Source organism: Colius striatus, chromosome 10 (assembly GCF_028858725.1).
Source record: "Colius striatus isolate bColStr4 chromosome 10, bColStr4.1.hap1, whole genome shotgun sequence".
Lineage (NCBI taxonomy): Eukaryota > Metazoa > Chordata > Aves > Coliiformes > Coliidae > Colius > Colius striatus.
The window spans coordinates 22,260,528-22,275,594 of NC_084768.1; the positions used below are offsets into that span (position 1 = coordinate 22,260,528).

Genomic DNA, 15,067 nt, shown 5'->3' on the forward strand with positions numbered 1-15,067 from the left:
TTTTATAAGTGGGCATGAAAAGCATTTAAGGTTATCCATAGTCCTTTGTTAACTTGTTTTTTTGTAGGGCATGGCCCTAATATGGGAAGTCTTCTGACCCAAGCTTATAGCATTTCAGTCCAAATTGGCCAGTGAAGCTTTTCAGTGGGCTGGTAACCATAATCTCTCGGGGCTGAACTATCCTGACAGTTGAAAAAGCCTTCCTACAGAGCTCCCTGTGTTCCTGGAGAGAGGAATAGATTCTACAGTTTAGTGAGGAAGAATCCCATGATCAGCTGAATCAAGCATGAAGAACTGTCTTGTGTCCTGCACAAGAGACGTTAGTGTGAGGGAATGAACAATAACTTTAGTACAGATTTGCAGAAGCAGATTACCCAAAGCAACTTCCACCAGCTGATTGGGTGCAACAGACACCTGAGTTATTTCTTAATAAGTGTTTTGGTCATAGACATGCAAACTGTCCATATAAAACTTGAGAACTCATGCTTGAAATCTCAAACTTCTTGCTTTCTAGTAGCAACTCTGGCAAATAGATATTGGGAATTACAAAGAGGAATGGAACGATTCTAACTTCTTCGTGAGAAAGTATCGTGGAAATAGAAAGAAGAAAAGAAGAACTTAGGTTCATCAACCTGCCTTTGTTGCAGCATGGAAACTAAAAATTTTTCCAGTTTCTCCTGATTGAGCCTTTGTGCATTCTAATAGAAGTCCAGAGGCAGAGCATTTTACGTGTATCTTTGCAAATCATTTGCTTTTTTGGGCAATCTGCTGGAGCTAAAGCTGACTCAATAATTGATGTGATCTGTTAATAGCTCTCATAATCTTCAAAAGATGAGCAGAATGGTGAACTGAGGAGTAGCAAATAGTAGTTAAAGTATGGTCCCTTGGTTTTACTGGCATTGTATAAAGACTGGATTAGATTCTGCTTCTAGTTACACTTAGGCAGTTTCTCTAGTAATACATGAATTTGTTGAGTATAAAGTTTGGTTTAAGAATTCTAAAATGATAGAATATTAAAGTCACAAACAGTAGTGTCCAGTGGCTTACCTGCTGCCTTCTTGGGAACAGTACCACCTCTTCTAGTCTGTGTCTAGAAGTTTAGATGCTGGCAAGCCATGAATTTCTTAGTTTACATGATCTTAGATATTTTTGACCATGTGGAGGTCAAAAATTTTCTTCCTTCTGTGCTAACAATGTGACTAGTTCATTTCCCACTAGACTGACAAACTCCAGTTACTAAAACAACTTTTGTAATTTGGCTTACATTTTGTAAGATGTTGCCCAATTTTGTGCCTGATTTTGTGCAGTCATTATAAAGTGCAGGATTTTATGAGCTGGCACATTGATGGTTTCCCCCACAGCCTGACCATAGCATACTGACAGGTTCTGCAAGTCTGTGTCTCTTGTAACAGAATACAACAAGACCAATTATAAGTAGAATTTGGAAATGGATCTTTACAGAACTAAAGGCTGTCGCTGTTTTTTGAGACATGTGCTATAAAATTCCATGAAAATGACATGCAAAGAGCGGGTCAATTGTGGACCTGGTTAATATGTGTATTTACGTACACATGTATGTGTTGTTCACAGTAAATGTTCTCTTCACCATAAAAGATATTCACCATCAGGGAAGTGATTGTCCCCTTGTATCGATTGCTGAAGAGGCTGCATCTTGAATACTATGTTCAGTTGTAGGCCCCTATAAGAAGGACATTGAGGTGCTGGAGCATGTCCAGAAATGGGCAGCAAAGCTGGTGAAGGATCTGGAGAATAAGTGTTATGAGGAGTGGCTGATGGAGCTGGAGATATTTAGCCTAGAGAAGAGTAGGCTGAGAAAAGACATGATCACTCTTTACAACTACCTGAAAGGGAGCTGTAGGGGGGTGGGAGTTAATCTCTTCCCGCCACTAATGACTGACAGGACATGAAGAAATTGGCTCAAGTTGTGCCCAGGGCAGGTTTAGATTGGAGATCAGGAAGCACTTTTTCCCTGAGAGGGTTGTTAAGCATTGGAACAGGCTGCCCAGGGAGGTGGTGGAGTCACCATCCCTGGAGATATTCAAAGGATGTACAGATGAGATGCTGCAGGATATGATTTAGTTTAGTGATTGGCGTGGCATTGTGAAGTGAGTGGTTGGAGTTGATGATCTTAAAGGTCTTTTCCAGTGACAATAAGTCTGTGATTCTAAGTATAGTCTGTCTGTTAAAGCTGATGCCACTGTTGTACACACATGCAGTGCTTGACAGAACCTTTGGATTCTGTGTGGAATGCAGTGTCAGAATTCAAATCTGTGAAACCACCTACCTACCCAAAACCTCTTTGTGAATTCCCAAGCTCACACAGACTCCATAGTCCTCCTCAGATTATTTTAATCTAAATCTTTTAACTCTGTCTCAAGTGCATTTTTCACTCTGAAGTGTAAGAAGGTCACCAAAATACCATTAAAATGCTTTTGCTACTGGTTTTAAAAGATAGCCCTTTGAGAGGACAGCAATGGACATAAAGCTCTGGAAGAAAACAAAAGAACACAGATGCCATTAAAATGGGTTCTGTCCTAAAATACACTTCATCATTTCAAAGGATTGCTCGTGGCATAGGATGAAGAAGATTCCTTATAGCTGAGAAGAGGCTGAACCCAGATGTTGCAAGTAGCTAATCAAGTGATTGGATCTTAATTCCATTTGTTTTATGCAAAAGATGTGATCCAAGCCACAAACACATGATAGTTTAGAAGATAAAGTTCCATAACCCGGAAAAAATCATAAACCAAAGTTGCAGAACTCATTTAATAGAAACCATGTAAATGATAGTTTGAAATTATTTCTGAATATCTTACTTTAGAACTTGGAAGGCTGCCAGTGAGAAAAAAGAAGGCTGCTAGATATGGCCCTTTGTGGTTTAGAACAGAAGCATTGAACTGTGTTCTGCAGTGTTCACATGTATCTGTGGATATGCTCAGGCATGGAGAATATGAGAAGAGACTTGAAGATCTGGCTGGATGAAGAGAAAAGTTTTTTGTAATATGGAATGCAGCATGTTTTGCCAAATCATTGTTATAGAAATCTTGGTCTGTAGATACAAGACTAGGAGGTATGGATTTTGTCTTCAGTGGGAAGTTGCTTTATGTTTTTTGGCATATCACATTTAAAACTATATTAGTTTCTCCTTAGAGAAGTTTTACTAATGAGTCCCTTCCAGCCCTTGAGATTCTATTATTCTGGGAAATTTGAAGTAATTATATATTTTATATGTATATATTTTATATTTATAATTAGAAGTTATTGTGTCGGCTTAGAAAGATGGTGAGATTTACTGATGGAAAGATTCTTGGATAAACACCTTTTTGTGAAAGACACTGTTCTACTCATGCAATTGAATGTCTTGAAGGTGCCACCTACACTGTACATGAGCTTATCCTGTTTTAAAAGAATATGTCTTTTGGCATTGGACATTGACTGTCTTGGGTTATGCCTATTGCTTTGCCATATAATTTCAGGATTTTTTACTTCAGGCATAGGCCATATGGAATTAAGAGGGGATTTATCGAATTGAGTACTTGTGTATCTTTTCTAGGTTACTTTGATGGATGCCAACTACGTTATGGATGAAACTCTTGGCACATCCACATTTCCAATATCATCTCTGAAACTGGGTGAGAAGAAGGAGGTCCAGTTAACTTTTAATGATGTAAGTTGCAGCATTCATAGCTTTGCCTTTGTTGATGCAGCTTTGAACATGATGGAAAAGAGCTAAGAGACCTAAACTATTGCATAGACCAGGACCAGGTTTCAGTCCTTTATCAGATTGTTTGCCACATCCTGGTTAGATAAAGCTTCTTCACAAATCAGTAGAGGATGGTGCTTATAAAGGCTAAGTGATGTGTCCTCAGGACTCTTCCCCAAGTCTGATGTTACTAGAGTATTTCCTCAGTCATTTTGCTGAAGCGTAAGAAACATTTGGTCTGGTCTCATCAGTCTACCTCTCTACTGTATATATATGTGTTTTCTTAATATGAAGCTACATTTTGAATTCAAGAAGGGATTAAACTGTATCATGGAGAGGTTAAGGATGGCAACCTTTCAGTCAAGAAATGGTGTAATATTTGGGGGTATAGAAGGGAGTGTCTCAGATGTGGATTGTTCTCTGCATACCCTGTTCTGAAGCTTGTTTTCTAAGTATTCACTATTGGCATTCACTGGCCTAAAGACACTGTATTTCTCTTTATACTTCTGCTGAGAGGAGGAAAAAACCAAAACAGGGCCACTGAATGCCTTACTGAGAGAGTCCTCTTTAAAAGTCTAACTTAAAACTTTTGCTTGCTAAACTAGTTTCTACACCATTTGATTGAAATTAATTATTCATTTTAATGGTCTTTGTTGCCATGAGAGGTTTGCTAGTCAGTACCTCACTACTTCAGTACCTTCACTACTGAGGCCTGTGACTTCTGGAAAGCTAACAGAAATTCTTTCATTATTATATGTTTTACTTTCAGTAAATGGCTTGTTTTAGCATAGCCATAGTTAACATGCAATAATGTGTTAATTGGATTATTCTCTTTAAACACATTTACAAAACAGACGGAGTCAGTGTAGCAGGGATTGTCTGCCTGCATAGCAGCTCCTGGAAATTGTTGCTGAATCTCTGTCTAATTGAGGTTGTTCCACATGTATTACAATACTGTAATTTATTAGAATAACAAATCACAGGCCATTCTGACCATAATTCAGTGCTTATAGTTACATCTGTAACTACATATCTGCATATGTATATATAGTATGCATATACTATAGGTATAAATACTCCTATTTTGGGCTATGGTTTATTATATCATCAGAGGTCTTGTTTTGCAACTGCTCTGCTCTTTTCCATATGATAAGATTTTAAAAGTGTAGTGACAACTAATAGCTGGGAAATTGGAGAGTTTCACATGGCAGTTGAAATTTTGATATTTTCCCTTTTTTTTTTTTAAGTTACTGCATTTTTTGAAATTGATGCAGATGTATTTCACTAAGAGCTTCAGTAACTCTTGGACTTTCAGGGTGTGAGCTGACTGCAGATGCCTGGTTCTGCCAGGCATGAGGTAGTAAGAAAGAGCTGATGAATAAATTTTGAAAATACATTTAACAAAGCTCATGCCAACAATATAAGGCTCTGCCACATTACAGATACACTTTAACTCCTCATCAATACTCAGCAATGCTTGGTAGAGAATACAAGATTAAAAAAACAGGGAAAAAACCCAAATACACTGAAATTTAGAAGCAAATAGTAAGGGAACATCATGTCAGGTTAAGCCCAATGTAGACAATTTGTATACGCAACATGTATTCCCGAGATTTCTGTGGCAGTTTGGATAAGGTGTAGGAAATGGCGTGCTATTTCCCTATGAGAACGTTTCACTTCAAGGGTTTATTTAGTACCGTGTATTAACCTTTTTTTTCAACCATTGGATCACTGTGGTTTCTGAAGTGCTTTTTAAATTAGTAATATCAGGTGCTGGAATAATATAATTGCTACCTTGTCTTTGAAGTATTTCCGTAAATGACTCTCCACTCTGTTTCTTCATGTTCTCTCTTTCTTATTTCTTTGCCTTCTCTTTTTCCTGCTACCCTGTTAATATGCTCCCTTGTTTACGACTCCTGGTTCAGAGGGCAGGAGTGGAGTGCCAGGTTTTACCTGGTCTGTCAGCAGGTACGTGAGATGTGGGAGGCCAGAGGCAGCTTTGCACTTCCATATCCTTAAGTACTCTGCGTAAGATGTTCTAGCTCAGTTCTAGTGATCACATGCCACAAGGGAGGAGGGTAATCCATTTATGGCTACGGGCAGAGTAAAACAAGATGCTATGTATGTGTGTCTGTTAACACTCCTATAAGACTGTACCAATGTGTCAATGGCGATTGAATAGAAAAGTGCTTGAGGAGATGAAAATGCCTGTCCATTCTGTCGTATCTGTAGAGACCTTGTACTCTTACATTTTGCCTAACATGCACTTGGTGCTTTAAACATCATTTCTAAACTTTTTGCCTGCAGGCAACACCTTAAAGTGCACTATGAAAGGCCAAGGAGACAAACCCATAGCTTGTGGATCAGGTAGTTCTATGTGATCTGCAAGTGAAATCATTATGTAGTGACATTTATTAATTTACTTGCATCTGGTGGCTTATGACAAAGCAATCATTCCCTTGTAAAGTTTTTGTTTCAGATACAAGTTGAGTATGAATTTCACCTAGTGAACTGGGAAGCAAGTGCAAGGCAGAGTGAAGCTGGCAGTAGAAACAGAGGATCAGAAGTGTGTGAAGATAATTAGATCCCTTCAGGCCAAAAATGAATAGCACTGTCAAAAAAGTGATTATCAGTGGTAGAAAGCCAAGACAGTGGGATCTGATGAATGGAAGTCAGGACGTAGCAGCATCGAGCAGCATTTTCTACTGTATTGTGCTAGTGGTGTATTTTAGAATCACCTTGTGTGCTTTAAAAAGAAAAAAAAAAGTTCTCTGGAAAAGAAATGCATTTATGTGTTTGAGAAATGTCCCCCTTTTTAGAAAAAAATGATTTAAAGAATAATTTTGACAGCAATAGTTTATGTTCTAGATGTGTTTGTGGTTGTTCTCCTCTGTAAGTGGTGTAACCATATTTAAATATTTGTTTAGGTTACAGAAATGACTTTGGAGTTGTCTCTTGAAGTATGGTGAGTATCTCATCTTTAAAAAGGAAAAAGATTGAAAATTTGTTAATTGAAAAGGTATTTTTAATTTTACTCTGTTAGAATTTTATTAGAAACTTGTCAGGTAGAGAGCAAGAAGTCCTTATTAATAAGAATAGCAATTACTGTAAAGTCAGCTGATTTAAAAATTGCTACTTTTGCATTGTAATTCTGCCATTGATTTAAAAATGCTTGTTCTAATAGGTGTGGCCTTTCCAAATGTTTGCAGGAACAATGCCATCATATATGAATTTCTCATCCTGTTTTATGTTAAGTGCTTTCCTTTTCAAGGGCTTTTTCTTAAGAAACTGATAGACATCAGGTTCAAGTGTTACCCTCATTATTTTACCTTCTATGGTTATTGTGAATCTCATGTTAACGTTCAGCATATATGGATATGCATTACAAAGCTGCACCTCAAATGTATTTGAATGTTAAGACCATGCAGTACTGAAGTCAAAGATCTCAGTAGGGCTGGAATTTCACCATGTGTAATGTTAAGCAGATGCCTACCTTTCCTTCTCTTTCTTAGCCCATCCAGGTGCAAGACCAAAAATCACCTTAAGGCATAATCGGAAAAATATCTTCCAAGTCTAAAAATGAGTTACTGAGAACAAAGCATTTAAAAAGTTGGGTTTTTTTCTTTTTGTCTGTAGCTATAAATAGCACTGCTGAGCACGGTAAATGTAAATGTGGAACTCTTTCATAGTGACTCCATAGAGACTGACAAACATCCCCCCGGGATAATTTCCGCTCATCATTTTGTACTAGTAAAGAGGCATATGTGGGTGGTCCTTGAGACCCCCCCTAAACCCTCCATGCCTTATGCATCACAATTATTTCATATCTCTGACATTAAATGAACAGAAGATGCTTGGCTATGTCTTGCTACTTGGAAAGATGTTAAACAAAAGAATCTGATGAAGTTCTGCTCTGTTATTCTTGGATAACTGCATGGATTTTGGATTCTATGTGGACCTCTTGTTCTCAGTATCATATATACCATCATGGAACATTGTTTCTGGGCAGTGTTTCCTGCCCCTTTTTCTTATGTCCATTTTTTTATTATGTAATAGATTTGTAAAAAATATGAGGAATAATTATCTTTGCCTAAATAGATCCATTTCACCATCATGTATTTTTCATAAAGGACTCATAAAAATGCTGCCCTGTAACTAACATGTCAAAGCATCCACAAGTGGATACCAGGGTGAATTTGTGTGCTCCTCTTTGCTGCTGTCTTCTAGAGGCAGGGCTGCTGGGAGGTACTGTAGTTAAAACCCTTTAATTTACATATAGGAGCTGAAGTTGTGTCCTTATATTTAAGCACAATATTAGGGTCCTTTGTACATTTTTGATCTTAAAATGTGGTGAAAAAATAGAGGAAAAGGCTGAATTTTTCCTGTACTCAGTACAATTTATACTGAGATCCACACAGTATTTGATTGTAAGGCTGAATGGATATAAAGTCAAAATTAACCTTTCCTTAACATGAAGCTCTAAATTAAGAAGAGTATGTGGTAGTACGAATGTTTTAATTTTCCCCTTGCAGTTCTTTGTTCAGTGGATAAGCAGAAAATTCCGATTTGTAGACTGTAAATTTGTAATTGTATGAAAGTGGTGAACTCACTTTCTGTATTTTATTATTTTTTTTTAAGACCAAATAGCACTAGAAGGTGCATATTTTCTGTTTGTTTTTTGCTAGTGTGTGAGCAATGAGGTTTCTATATAAAATTCATGTCTTAAAGATGCAGTGTGACATTGTTCTCTGTATCCATCACACCGTGGAATCAACTGATGCAATCAAGTCGTATGAATAATCATAATTTTATTTATTTTATTTCACCAAGTGTAAGTTAGTGAGTTATTTATTCTTACTTTCACTCATTTCCCTAGGTAATATTTTAAATTCTGCTTTGAGTTGTGCCTTTTCTTAAAGCCTGTCTGTTTTGCAAAATAGCTCTTCAACTGATCTCCGGTTCAGCATGGCTCTGTGTGATGAAGAGAAGAAATTTCGGCAACAGCGAAAAGATAATATCATGCACAGTATGAAAACATTTCTAGGAGAGGAAAACAGCAAGAACTTGACCACTTCCCGTGATGTAAGTTTGAAAATGTCAAGATTAGCATCACCTTTGGAGTTCTGAATTAGTTTCTCAAAGGATTGAATGAGACAAATGAGATAGAAGAGTTCAATGTTAAGGGAGATGACAGAAGCAAAGAAAATTTCTTTGTCTATGTGCATACAGTATTGAGGCTTGAGAAGAATTTTTCTTGTGCTCTGAATTTATAAATAAAAGTTTAAGAAGACAAAATCCTGTGCCACAATGAAGCTGCACTTAGAGAAGATATGTCTATTACGTGGAGAAGGACAATACTGTGTAAATGCCATTGTGGGACAGAAATGACAGCTTTTCATTTTCACTGGCACCTTAAAAAAAACGCTGTCACTTTTATCTGCTGCTTTATTGTTTTAATCCTTAGCAGACTGTCCCTAGGTTAGAAATGGGTGAAGGAGATAAATGCATGCTTTTAATTTTACTCTGATTGTGAATTCCGTGCTCTATTAAGGTGTTGGTTTTGAACTGAGATTGTCATCTGAAAAATGCCAAAAGGGTGTGTGAAATATCTGCTGTATAAGAAGAACATAGTGGCTCTGGGCATGTGCCCGACAGCGGAATCTGTCCTTGTGTGCTTGATATCCAGCCTGTGCTGTTAAGGTGGCCTTGGCTGTATGGCCATGGTGTCTAAAAGATTAGGCAGAAGATGAACTGGTTTAGTGTTAGAGTCAGTTTAGAAATTGCTTTCTTTCTTTTCTTCTTTTGCTTATCTCATTTTATAGAATTAGGATAATGAAGTTTGTTTCTTAAAGAATGTGAGAACTGCACTCACTGGTGCTCTGCATCAAGCCAACTGAGAAATAAGTCAACAGATCCAGATGGTAGTTTGAGTCACATCAAAATGAGGAATGGTGCTGATCTCTATTGATCTTTTCAGTGATTTCAAAAATGCTGCTTTAATTAAGGATATATCTGGTACAGATCCACTTGTTTTATAGTTGCTTTTCCATCCTTCTCTTTCTTTTATGCTTCTTCCCTCTCCTATTATGCTCCCAGAACTGTGACAGAAAGATTTTGTCTATGTAGGAGGTGTCAAGTAATGAACAGAGTCAATTAATTCATTGATTAATTCAAAGATATTGGTTGATTTTGTGCATTTTTAGCATAAGCAGAATGCGATAGTCTTTTACAAAACTGGAACCAATACTGAAGAATTACTGTTAAATTTCTATGAAGTTTTGAGCAGGTGGTAAATATATTATTGTTGTCTACTTTTGAACTCTGTCTTGCATAATAAAATGTGCTTGTGTGACCTTTCCAATGAAGATGAAAAAATTTGACGGGTATTGTACATATTTTATTTATAATGATATAAATTGTGTATATTGTGAAAGAACATTTTCAAGGTTTTAAAATTTTTTGTTTAGTTATTATAATCTTAACACATACGATCTTACCAGAGTAGATATTTGTGAATGTGACATTGGTCTGAACTTCTGTAGCAGAATAATATCTTTCTCAAAAAGAATGGAGATATTTTGCCAAGATCCAGTTAGAACTGGAGTGATACTTGGTGCCTGAAGTATCAGTTCTATGCAGGTGGTATATGTGCATGCATTATTGTAAACGCTAGGTAAGACTTCATACTCCTTTTGTCATCATCTTCCCTTGGTATCCCTCACTGTCTCAAATATGGAAATTTTACCAGTTACATAGCATCTTCCAAGACCAGACGGTAATCTCTGATTGTAGGCTTATCAGCCCTAGGAAGGACTGAGGTAATGTGATTCTCCTGTTTCTCGTATGCCAAGTGTATATTTATAAAGCTGACTTGTCAGAATTTTTAGCAGCTTCTAGCAATGAAAAGAACCTTTATATTCAGCTTAAAGTATAGTTTTGTCCTGCTGGCCTGTCATTTTTACTTTTATTACTGGAGATGGAAGATAGCAGGAGGATTTATAGGATGTTTGTAGTTTTAACATGGCATCAGAAGTCAGGAGACATAATGAGACTTCTTAGCTGCCTGTGAGTCATTGTTTAATCTTAAACAAGTTACTTACTCAAAGTTCACCTAAGTTTCTTCATCTGTGAGTACCAACACGTGTGCCTTGCAGGGATGCTGTGAGTCTTGAATACCTGTGAAATAATTAGACATCCCTGGATGGGGAAGTTAGTACTTCCAAATTTCCTTACGTAGTATTGAGGCATATACTGAAAACACAAAGGATGAGAATTCTCGTACCTGTGTTATTGCTCACTATATTTTTATAATTTTTGTTACTTGAAACAATTTTCTAAAAATACCACAATCAGTTAAAGAAATCATACAGTTCTCTAAGACTGGATTCACAAAACAATTTTTTAATAGTCATCTATGGCATTATTTTTTTACACAGATATTATTGTCCAGATTTTGTGCGCTGTGTTTCCGAGACATTCAGATAAAACCATCTGCACCACTCATTCCCAAAACAAGATTTAGTATGTTTTAACTTTTTTTTTTCCAAATTACTGGAAAGAAAAAAATTAGATGTCTTTTTTTGAAGTTTGCTTTCCTTAAAACATACCTTGTCTCCTAAATCTTTTTTGTTTTCATGCCCAATTTGGTGACTAAGAAATTAGTGCTCATTGAGATGACCCATTGGTTGAAGTGAAACTGTATGGTGCTGAGCTTGTCCTCACAGTGAAGTGCTCCAAGGATCCAAGAAACAGTACAAATGTATTGATGAAACACTTAATCAGCATTGTTAAATCCTGCTCAGTGGAATTTGTCTAGATGATAGCTAAGGTAGTTTGTTCAAAACTAGCTTGGGTCCCTCAGCTTTGTGCCATGCAGACCTACCATAGGAAAAAGAAAGCAACGCTGTCATGTATTGGTTATTCAGAAGTGGGCACAACCATACAGAATTGAGTGTGCCAGTGTGGCCAGGGATTAGATCAATCAGCTTTTATCTCCAAGACGTCTGGATTCATTTCACATTTTTGCTACTGACTCACTGATCACTTTCTTGTGAGTCACCATTTTGGACTAAGTTGACTAATCTTCTTGAATGGGTTTAGTACCTCTGCCCCAGTTTTACTGATTACATACAAAGGACTTTGGGTTCGGAATGCCTCCAAGACTGAAGAATGTCAGCCACAGTCTGTGTATGTGGAGAAGCTTGCACAGCTTGGTATTCTGTCTTTTCTCCTTTTTTAGTGGTGAGATGGCTTCTTGGTTCTGTACCCATGTACTCTGCAGCTACTTCCCCCCTCATTATCCTAGAGGGCCAGTTGTAAGATAAATGTATTTAAAATTTAGAAATTTGTGATTACTGACCCTGAAATGTGTTGGAAACTGAACTGCAGCTGAAAAGCTGCTATAACAAACCCACCTGCTTGGAGATGTGCTCCGCCATCTTCTGCAAAGCAGGAAAGGACTCTTAACCTTCATCACCTGACTTATGCCTACAAGTCAGTTTGTGTAAAGCTGACTGAAATAAATTAATGTAAATGTGCAGTAGATGCGTCTCTTCAGTTATTTTTTGATCATTTGAAAGCTGTATTTACTGGGGGAAGCTTACTCAAGCTAGGGCCCTCTGCTCTAGAGCTCTTTAATTGAATTTAATTTCTAGAAATAAAGTAGTGATTTCAGCTCTTCGTGCCTTGCTTTGGTATTGAGTGAAAATGAAGAGATACTATACATCCTCTCACCTCTTGGTATACCCACCTTTCCCCAGTATAGGATTCTGTGATTCTGAGAATGCTTGTGGGTTAAGTACACAGGGAGGGTTTGCTGCCAGGATGCTAGTGACTCTTCTCAACATTCTTTGTTGATCCTCCTTCAGGGATTTCGGTGCATCCTGAAGAAAACTCAGAATTTCCCTTGTGCTCATGCCACTTCACTGATGAATAGGTTTGTTGAATAGTGGTGCTTTGTCACATACTTTTTCCAGGCTCGCACCTGCACACCACTGTCTTCATCCTGTTGGGATTTGTCTGTATAGATTAATTAGGTAGTGTTTGTAAAGAGCTTTCAAAGCCTAACATACATTATTAAACGTGTGATTACTAATATGACTCTTCTGTTCAAAGCAACTGCTCCGTTATTGGGGTGTTGGCTTAACAAAACAGGCATGTCCTGTATCTTTACCTTTGTTTTGTCATTTTTGTGATAGATAGGTATCTTTGGAGATGTATGACAAATGCTGATGCCAGTAAATACCTGTGGTTTCTATTACTAAAGGTTAACACTTATGAAGAAGAGAATCAAATAATCTTACTGCATCAAGAATATGCAATTTTTGTGGAATGGAAGCCTTGGGAAATGTCTCATCTTACTTGGTCATTGTGCATGGTCATTTCCGTGTGACTGTGCATTTTCAGTCCTCCAGGGAGTTTCATGACTTAAAGTCTACAGAAAGAAACTGAACTCAGTAGTTACATGATTCTTTTATTATAACTAATCCCATCTATTGGCACCTTAAATTGCGTTCCAGTGAAATTTTAGACCAATTACCTGTTTGATCAGATAGGGGCTTTCTGCACTAGTATATCAATTTTTTAATGCTTAGTAACAACCGAGAGGTTGTTGCCCTATCACCATTGAACAGTGGGAAACCCTTCTAGGTTTCAGAAACAGGAAACCAGATGGGACCTTTTCTTAGCCTGATAACACTTGAGGATGGTAGCAAGTGAATTGTTATTTTATTTTGTCTCCTCTAGATACTTGGGGAAGCTATGCAGTGGAAGGGAACAGCATTGAAGTCAGGGCTGCAAAAGCTGGGAAATAAGAGGATAGAAGTATATAGGTGGCCCTGCTCTATCAGGGGGGTTGGACTAGATGGACTTTTGAGACCATCATGGATCTGGAGTCTGGACAAGAAGCAAACCTTCCTAAACAGTCAGTCTGTCTGGCAGGTCGATCTGTGTCCCATAGAAGAAGGAGTCTTCTCATCACTTTGTATCACTGTTTCTTATCCAGTAATCTGTGATACTTGGTCCAAAATTCTCCCTGACAGCATTTGCTCTTTTTCTGCCACCACTTGCTCTGATTCAAGATGAAGAGCTGCAGGTGGATTGGAAGACTTCTCTCAATGCCAGAAGTAGCAAGCTTGCAGCTCTCCCTCTTCTGGGAATTTATGCTTTCTTCTGCCTCCATATTTCCTCAGTTGTATCTTCCTTCTTGGCTATATGGGAACTAGGTACGTTTAAGCTTCCCTTTACATCCTTGCCTGTCAGGTGCTTTGTTAGATGCTGTCCAGTTGCACCTCCTGCTAATGGTCTCTATGTACATGGTGAATAGGAAGCTGGAAAGAAGTCTGCTCTGCCCTTCTATGAATTTTCCACCTTGTCAGAATCTTTCATGCTGCCGGCTGGTTCCTGGCTTCCCTTGCTTATGATCAGCAGTGCACTACTCCCATGCTGCAGTTGAAAAGTACTCCTGCCACTCAGCTCTTTGTGAAGCAGAAGGGACATTCAGATATTGTACATCACTCTTGGCTCCAGAGAACTTAAGGGAGACGGGTAACTTCATGGGTGAGATAATGGTACCGTTTTTGGTCAACACCTTCTGGAACCTGAGCCATAAGTGTGCCTAGGTGGCCAAGAAGGCCAATGGCATCCTGGCTTGTATCAGAAATAGTGTGGCCAGGAGGGCCAAGGAAGTGATTGTCCCCTTATGCTCAGTGCTGGTGAGGCCACACCTTGAATACTGTATCCAGTTCTGGGCCCCTCGCTACAAGAGGGACATTGGAGCGTGTCCAGAGATGGGCAAGAGAGCTGATGAAGTATCTGGAGAACAAGTCTGATGAGGAGCAGCTGAAGGAGCTGGGGTTATTTAGTCTGAAGAAGAGGAGGCTGAGCGGAGACATCATCACTCTTTACAACTCCCTGAGAGATGGCTGTAGTGAGTTGGGGTCAGCCAATTCTCCTAGGTAATGAGTGATAGGATGAGAGGAAATGGGCTCAGATTGTGCCAGGGGAGGTTTAGATTGGAAATTAGGAAGGACTTTTTCCCTGAGAGGGTTGTTAGACACTGCCACAGGCTGCCCAGGGGAGTGGTAGAGTTCCCATCCCTGGAGATACTGAGAAGCCGTGTAGCTGAGATATTCAGGGACATAGGTTAGTGGTGGATTTGGCAGTGTGAGGTGAATGGTTGAACTTGATCTTCAAAGTATTTTCCAACCAAAGCAATTATATGATTCTGTGGTTTGTACAGTGTTTAAAAGTCCTTCCTCAAAGTGCTTTACTAAAGTGTTTTGCCTTTCTCTTACACACATACCGTGGAAAATCTGCATAATACCTTCTTTTTGCCACCTTAGA

General features: G+C 38.3%; 1 protein-coding gene across 1 annotated transcript in view; it reads left to right on the forward strand.

Moving 5' to 3' along the window:
* The window catches only part of PLA2G4A (phospholipase A2 group IVA), a 65,871-nt gene that overhangs the window by 22,045 nt on the left and 28,759 nt on the right, over positions 1 to 15,067 (forward strand). Inside the window, exons 4-6 of the mRNA XM_010202962.2 lie at positions 3,575 to 3,688; positions 6,652 to 6,689; positions 8,665 to 8,806. Coding sequence (XP_010201264.2) covers positions 3,575 to 3,688; positions 6,652 to 6,689; positions 8,665 to 8,806 — 294 coding nt within the window. The remainder of the gene's footprint in view (positions 1 to 3,574; positions 3,689 to 6,651; positions 6,690 to 8,664; positions 8,807 to 15,067) is intronic.